This window comes from Daucus carota, chromosome 3, assembly GCF_001625215.2.
Source record: "Daucus carota subsp. sativus chromosome 3, DH1 v3.0, whole genome shotgun sequence".
Classification (NCBI taxonomy): domain Eukaryota; kingdom Viridiplantae; phylum Streptophyta; class Magnoliopsida; order Apiales; family Apiaceae; genus Daucus; species Daucus carota.
In genome coordinates this window covers 62,682,853-62,691,041 of record NC_030383.2, presented here as the reverse complement: position 1 = coordinate 62,691,041, position 8,189 = coordinate 62,682,853, and the positions used below count along the sequence as shown (strand labels likewise).

The following is an 8,189-nucleotide window of genomic DNA, read 5'->3' as shown; positions in this document are numbered from 1 at the left end:
ATGACAAATCTTGATCGAAGTTGGATTAGTAACCGGTTGCAACGAGATAAAATTACTCTTAATTTAGAATATAGGGAAGGTGTAGAGGAATTTTTGAATTTTGCAAGCTTGAAAATGGAGGGAGGTATGATGAAATGTCCTTGCAAGCTTTGTAAAAATTTGAATTGGTTAGGGGTAGATGATGTTCGGTTTCATTTGATATCCGAGGGTATGATGGAGAGTTATACGGTATGGACTTCGCACGGAGAGGTTTCGCAAAAAAATAAAAAGCGAAAATCATGTGAAACGCGAGAATGTCGTAGGGTAGTAGATGATCATGTTGATATCAACTCCATGTTACATGATTTTGCCGGTTCGAATCATGAATTTTATGATACCACGGGTACTACTAATGTTGAAGAAGCTCCTAATGATAGTGCTAAAGAATTTTATAAGGCGATTGTTGAAAATGGTGCTCCTATTTATCCCGGTTGCACAAAATTTACAAGATTAAGTTTTACCGCAAAATTGTTGGAGTTCAAAAATGCGTCTAATTGTAGTGACAAAGCCTTCAACAGTTTGATTAAGATCATTATGGACGTGTTACCAAAAAAGCACACATTACCCGAGTCTTATTATGAGATGAAAAAGGTTATGAAAAGTTTAAGGGTGGAATATGAAAAAATTGATGTGTGCGAGAATGATTGTATGCTATTTTATGGAGATGACAAAGATAAAATTGTGTGTGATATATGTAGTTGTAATCGATATTTGGATAAATCAAGGAAAAATGGTAAGAAAATTCCGAGAAAGATTTTAAGACATTTTCCTTTGATTCCCCGACTGCAACGCTTATATATGTCGGCACATACATCCAACCACATGAGGTATTACAAAAATCGAGAGGTCAATGAAAAAGAAATTTCTCACCCTGCGGATGGAGACGAATGGAAGAATTTTGACCTCCGATATCCATCATTTGCTCAAGAAATTCGTAATGTAAGACTTGGTTTTGCGACCGATGGTTTCAACCCGTTTGGGAATACGGGTAACAAAACATATAGTGTATGGCCCGTGGTAATTGTTGTGTATAATCTTCCGCCGTCCATGTGTATGAAGAGACCGTATATGTTTTTGACGGATATTATACCGGGTCCGGAGAGTATTGGGAAAAATATTAATATATATCTTAGACCTCTCATTGATGAATTGAAGACATTATGGTATACCGGAGTGCAAACATATGACCAATCTCTAAAACAAAATTTTACCATGAGAGCGGCTCTTATGTGGACAATCAGTGATTTTCCTGCCATGAGTATGGTAAGTGGTTGGTCGGGGAAAGGAAAGCTTGCATGTCCAGTGTGTTTGGGAAGTGTGCAGGGGTTTCAGTTAAAACATTCTGGGAAATGTTCTTTTCATGGCACTAACCGAATTTTTCTTGAACCTAATGATCCATTGCGTAAGAAGAGTAGCTTGTTTGACCATTCGGAAAAAAGGTTGTGGCGTGGACGCTTATCCGGGGAGGAAGTTAAAACTTGGATTGATAGCATAGACTTTCCACCACCCGGAAAGACTAACAAAAAGAAAAGAAGTGATGGATATGGGGTTGAGCATCATTGGACTCATGCCCCGATGTTCTATGATCTCCCTTATTGGTCTTCACATAGTTTGCGACATTCCATTGATATCATGCATACCGAAAAAAATGTGTTTGAGAACATATTTTTTACCATTGTTGGGGGCAAGAAGTCAAAAGATCACCACAAGGCAAGGTCGGATTGCAAACACTTCGGTGTGTTGCCTCATTTGTGGATTGATGAAAATGGCAAAAAACCAAAAGCTCCGTACTCTCTTAGTAGAAAACAACTCAAACTTCTATGTCAGTGGATTGAGTCGTTGAAACTTCCAGACGGTTATGTCTCAAATATATCTCGTTGTTGCAATGCTAAGGAGTGTAAGTTTTTTGGATTTAAATCGCATGATTGTCATATTTTCCTTCAAAAATTGTTGCCTCTATCAATTCGCGAGCTTCTACCGGGACCAATTGTGGATGCCTTGACAATGATTTCCAATTTTTTTCAAGAATTATGTTCATCTGTGATTACGAGATCCGACTTGGATCTAATGACGAAATCGGTTATTAGAGCTTTGTGTTTATTGGAAACAATTTTTCCTCAGACTTGGTTTGATTCGATGGAGCATTTGGTAATACATTTAGCAGAAGAAATTAGACTAGCGGGACCCGCTTATTGGCATTGGATGTATCCAATTGAACGGTTATTAGGGAAATTTAAACAAAAGGTTGGTAATAAAGCGCGAGTCGAGGGTTCAATTGCCGAACGTTATATGGAAGAGGAGATTCTTAATTTTTGTTCCTTCTACTTTGCCACGGACTCAATTCATAATAAAATACGTCGCAATGAAGCTCGTTTTGATGGTGATGGCTCCGAAAAATTAGAAGTTTTTGAATATCCAATTGAATGTCTTGGTAAAGAGGGAAGTCGTTATTTGACCGATAAAGAGCGAAAGTTAGCAGAAGAATATGTACTTCTAAACTCTCCAGAAATTCAACCTTATCTAAGGTATCATTTATAATTTTTTAGGTTTATTTAAATTTATTTAAATTCATTTTAATTTATTATAATTTATTGATAATTTATTTTAATTTATTTATTATAATTTATTTCAGGCGGTTTACAGATCGTGTTATGAGTCAACGTCCGGAGACAACACCTCAACAATTAGATTGTTACATAAAGACCCGATTTAAAGATTGGTTATTGAAAAAGGTATATATTGTTTTTTCAATTTCTTTTGAAATTTGAATATATTTCATCAATATAATTTTAATATTTTTAGGTTGGACGAAATGATGTAAACCGACCTCTTCTTCAATATTTGTTTGAGGGACCGGCTATGCGGGTAATGACATTTGAGACTTGTAAAGTCAATGGATACAAATTTTGTACGAGAACATCTTCCGGTTCCGGTGTCATTGTTAAGGGCACTTCACATGATAACAATAGTGATTATTATGGACAATTGGAGGAAATTGTCAAGCTTATTTATCGAGGAGGAAATTATGTATATTTATTCAAATGTATATGGTTTGATAGTGTCGGAAATGGTGTTGTGATTGATAAAAATAGGGTCGTGACCGTGGATATTACTTCAAGATTGAAGTCGGATGAGATTTTTATTTTGGCTAGTCAAGCTTCCCAGGTTTACTATGCTCCCAGTGTATTGAATCCACATGGCAAATATTTTACGGTCGTCAAGTCTAAAAGTCGTCCGATAAGCGAATCTATCAAAATATCAAATGATATTGAAGAAGCTTATCAAGAAGATAGATCAAATGCTACTAGTGCATTCTCTATATTTGTTGATTTTGCACAATATGGTTCCTTACCGTTCGTTCGACATGAAGAAGATGAACAAGAAGAAGAAGACAAAGATGAAGAAGAGGATGATGATGAAGAAGAAGAAGAAGAAGAAGAAGAAGAAGAAGAAGAAGAAGAAGAAGAAGAAGAAGAAGACAAAGATGAAGAAGAGGATGATTATGATGATGGATTTGATGAAATTGATTAATATAATTGAATATTTTATGATGTTGTTGAATTATTGATTATTAATTTGTTAGTTTCATGAAATTATTGATTATTGATTTGTTAGTTTGTTGGATGGTTGTTGGTTTTGTCGCAGGTAAAGGCAGAGAAAGGAAACAACAAAACCTTGTTTTTTTTGTTAAAATACGCAGAAAACCGACCGACTAGTCACATAACCGACCGCTTTTACCATTCAATACGCAGAAAACCGACCGAACTGCTATATAACCGACCACGGTTACCATTCGGTAAAGCAGAAAACCGACCGATTGCAAATATAACCGACCACGGTTACCATTCGGTAAAGCAGAAAACCGACCGATTGCAAATATAACCGACCGACTTTCCCTATATATTTTTAAAAAATCCGGTTCGCCTAATTTTCACGTTACGAAGTCACACATGTTAATTATAAACTTGACTAAGATGTTTTAAATTTTTAGACAATTCAAAAAACATTTTTATATGTACGGATCCCCTAAACAGAAGACTAATCATATACCAGAAGTCTTATTTTGAATTACCTCGTTCACTCTTAATTATTCAAAAATTAGATGTTTTATTATTTAAACGATCCAACCGTACGGATGTTAATAAAATAATCTCATCAACGTTGAGACAAAATTTCAGATGATTTCGATGAATCGAAATACACCTTTATAACCTTTTTATTGTGAAAATATACATAAATAAAATTTTAAATTAAGAAAATATTTTTAAAAAACCCGGTTCGACTAAATTTCACGTTACGAAGTCACACATGTTAATTATAAACTTGACTAAGATGTTTTAATTTTTTAGACCTTTTAAAAAATATTCTTATATGTATGGATCCCCTAAACAGAAGACTAATCATATACCAGAAGTCTTATTTTGAATTATCTCGTTCACTCTTAATTATTCAAAAATTGATGTTTTATTATTTAAACGATCCAACCGTACGGATGTTAATAAAATAATCTCATCAACGTCGACACAAAAATTCAGATGATTTCGATGAATCGAAATACACTTTTATAACGTTTTATAATAATACTTTATATAAACAAAATATTAAATTAATAAAATATTTTCCCAAAAACACAAAACCGACCGACTATACAGTAAAACCGACCGACCTTGAAAAATTACGCGGAAAATGAATTTTTTCGTGAAAAATTAAAACACCCGCGCGACACAAACGACGTCGTTTGATGGTACTGCACAGATTTCCAGGTCAAAACCGACCGGATTGCCGGTCGGTTTTGGTGCGTCAGTATATAAACAAAAAAAAGCCCCCCTTTCCTCTTTTATTCTCACACGAACGACAGTACTCTGCACCCCTTTCCTCTCCAAACTCTTTCAAACTCCAAACTCGAATCAAACCCTCTCCTAACTCTTTCAAGGCAAGAATCAAGTGCAATGGCGGCAAGAATCAAGAATCGGAAACCCTCTCCAAAATCCTCTTCAATGGTAGAATCCGAAACCCTCTCCTAACTTTTAATTTGTGTTAGTATAGAGCTTAAATTTGTGTTAGTATAGAGCTCTATTGAACTTCAATTTGTTTGATTTAATTGTTTAGTTTTCAAGCTTTTATATGTATGCATTGTATGTATATAAAATTTGTATATGTTAGTTTGGAAATATACATGCAAGTTCTTGTCGTCGGTTATGTCATGAGAATGAAAACAATAGGTTTTAGTTTGTGTATGTTAGTTTTGGTTTGTATATGTTTTAGTTTTAGTTTGTATATGTTAGTTTTAGTTTGTATATGACCGTTTTGGTTTGTATATGTTAATTTGTATATGTTAGTTTGGAAATCTCTGTTTTTTATTTGTTTTTATATTTTTGTAATTTTTAGTTTGTACTCACATTCATAAGGAGGGCTTGGAATTGGTTTTGTGTTTGTATTAAGGGGTTGTGGTTTGCATTTGGCATTTTGATATAATTAAGGTGTTGTGGTTTGCATAATTGGTTGTGAATGAAATTTATGTGATATAATTAAGGGGTTGTGGTTTGTATTTTGGCATTTTGATTTATAAGGGGTTGTGGTTTCATTCATTTTGGCGTTTATATGTTCAAAAATGAGTCGATTCATAAGGTGTTGTGGCTTGCATAATTGGTTGTGAATGAAATTTATGTGATATAATTAAGGGGTTGTGGTTTGCATTTTGATTCATAAAGGGGTTGTAGTTTCCATTTAAAGTCGATTATTTTTTTATTCATATTCTAACCAATGGTGTTTATGGTGTTTGATTAGGGCACCTTGTGGTGGTTTGTCATCCTTGTGGTGATGATTATTGCCTTAATGGCAAGAAAGGCAAGGGCAAGGGGAAGGCCAAGGAGACAACCAAGGCAAGGGAAAAGGGAAAGCCAAGGAGACAACTTCCACTCGGAAGGGTAAAGGAAAGTCTAGCACCTTGGCTATACGTGATGAGCCAACTGATTCGGATGAAGGCGGGGAGAATCCGAATGAAGAGGAAGTTCCAGACGAAGGGTAATTAGGAGGCCACGATCCCATTCAGCCGGTTTGTTTGGAAAAGTCCCTCCGAAACCAATCCGTATCAATATTTCAGGAGGACAGTAAGTCTACTTGTAGTAACTTATATATATATATATATATGTATATCTATCTATCTGTATATATATATATATGTATCTTGCACTTGTTTAAATTTTGTTGACATACATATATATGTACATATAATCTCTTTTCACATTTTGGTAGTATTGAAGATGATCAAGCAAAGAAGACTTTGCTTGCTATTGTTCGTGAAAGGTGGCCCGTTGGACATTACACGTTCACCGACATTGTTGAACATGATGGTGAATGGCTAAAACACGTAGTCGAGGAATTTAATGTAAGCTACTCTTCTTATGCTCACATCGTGATTTGTATGCATGCTTTTTTATTTATTTGTATTATGTGTAAATAGTCTAACCATATGTATGTAATTTATCTTGATTTTATTATAATTGTAGTTATATTTCAAGCAACAAAAGGGACAAAGCCGGTCCGAAGCAAAAAATATAATTGAGAAGCATATCAAGAACACAATAAAGAGGACGTTGAATGAGCTCAAGACAAATATTGAGCAAAAATCAAAGGAAAGCGGAATATCAAAATTGAGTTTAAGACCTGGATATTGGTCTGAACTTTTTTGGAAGGATTTATTAAATTATTGGGAAAAGAATGAGGGGCACTTGCATAGGTCATCCGTTGGATCTACGAACCGCAAGAACGTCGAGCGGGTGCATAGTGCCGGTGCCCGGTCTTTTAATAAAGTGAAGGAGGTATATATAAATATCTATTATCATACACACCTTAATTTCACTTTTAAGATTTAATTCACATATATATTATATTGATGATTTAAATTGTTTTTGGAAGGAAATGAAAAGGAAGGAACGTGAAAGAATCCAACTCGCCTTGAAGTATGGAACCGGACGCATACAAGGGTTGGAAGTGATCCCGAGCACCCCGTGTATACCACGCCTGCTGCAATGGCCATAGCGGTAATTAAATGATTGTCTTGTGGTTTTTTTTTAAAGTTTCAATGTCCATTTTACTTTTTAAGTTGTTTAATGTACTGATTGATGCACATTTCTCTGTAGACACGATATGCTTCTATTCTAGAAAGCAGGCCGGTGTCGGTTACACAAACAGGGGATAGAGACGAGCCCTTGGAATGGTGGTTGTCAGCAACCGGAGTTCCCGAAGGCAAAAAGCCTAAGAAGGACTACCTTGTTGGATTCCCCGAGGCTCGTGCTAGTCAACTTATTCCGACTCTTGCCTCACGTTACAGGGATTCAACAAGAGGCGAAGCCGGTGGATCTTCCGGTCAGAGACAAGAAGCCGTCATTCCCGACAATGTGTACCTTCTCGGTCGTGCGCAATGTGCTCAATGAGGTCCGTGCGAACCCCCTTCAATTTCAGCGACAAATGTCTGAAGAAGAGATTCGCGAATTTTGCAAAAACCGCACTAGAGGCCTCCGATCCAGCTGCCGATCCAAGTACAAGGGTTCAATGGAATTCATGATTGGTGGGGAGATTTTACACTTGTGGGGTCGATGGTCGAGGATGATACTCCTCAAATGGAAAGGAAGGTTGAAGAGGTACGAATTCATATTTGTTATCTACTTGATTGATCGAGTATGCTTATTTTCTTATTGGTTGTCATTGTCTATTATATGTGCAATTAGTAGGGTTGCAATCTCTCTCTGCAATCTCTCTCTCTCTCTCTCCCTTTCTCCCCCTCCCCCTCTCTCTCTCTCGACCTCCCTCCTCTCTCTCTCCCTACCTCCCCCTCCCTCCCCCTCTCTCTCTCTCTCTCTCCCTCTCTCTCTCTCCTCTCCGCCTCTCCCTCCTCTCCTCTCTCTCTCTCTCTCTCTCTCTCTCCCCCTCCTCCCCTCCCTCCCCCCTCCCTCCTCTCCCTCGCTCACCTCTCCCCCCCTCCCCTCCTCCCCTCCCTCTCTCACTCTCTCCCCCCCTCCCTCCCCCCCTCCTCCCTCCTCCCTCGCCACTCTCTCTCTCTCCCCCCTCCCTCCCTCCCTCCCCCGCTCACCCCTCTCTCCCCCCTCTCCCCCCTCCCTCCCTCCCTCCCCTCCCGCTCTCACTCTCGC

At 37.4% G+C, this 8,189-nt stretch overlaps 1 protein-coding gene and 1 long non-coding RNA gene across 2 annotated transcripts; both read left to right on the top strand.

Annotated features, from left to right (window-relative positions):
• LOC135151591 (uncharacterized) lies at positions 1 to 5,970 on the top strand. The gene is made up of 4 exons (XM_064090182.1): positions 1 to 2,564; positions 2,672 to 2,771; positions 2,842 to 3,396; positions 5,827 to 5,970. Exons 1-4 carry the CDS (start codon positions 1 to 3, stop codon positions 5,968 to 5,970), a joined length of 3,363 nt encoding a protein of 1,120 aa, XP_063946252.1.
• Positions 5,971 to 6,062: 92 nt separating this feature from the next.
• Positions 6,063 to 6,961, top strand: LOC135151726 (uncharacterized). Its single transcript, XR_010290614.1, has 3 exons — positions 6,063 to 6,149; positions 6,295 to 6,427; positions 6,549 to 6,961. It is a non-coding gene; the product is annotated as an uncharacterized LOC135151726 (long non-coding RNA).
• The last annotated feature ends 1,228 nt before the right edge of the window (positions 6,962 to 8,189 follow it).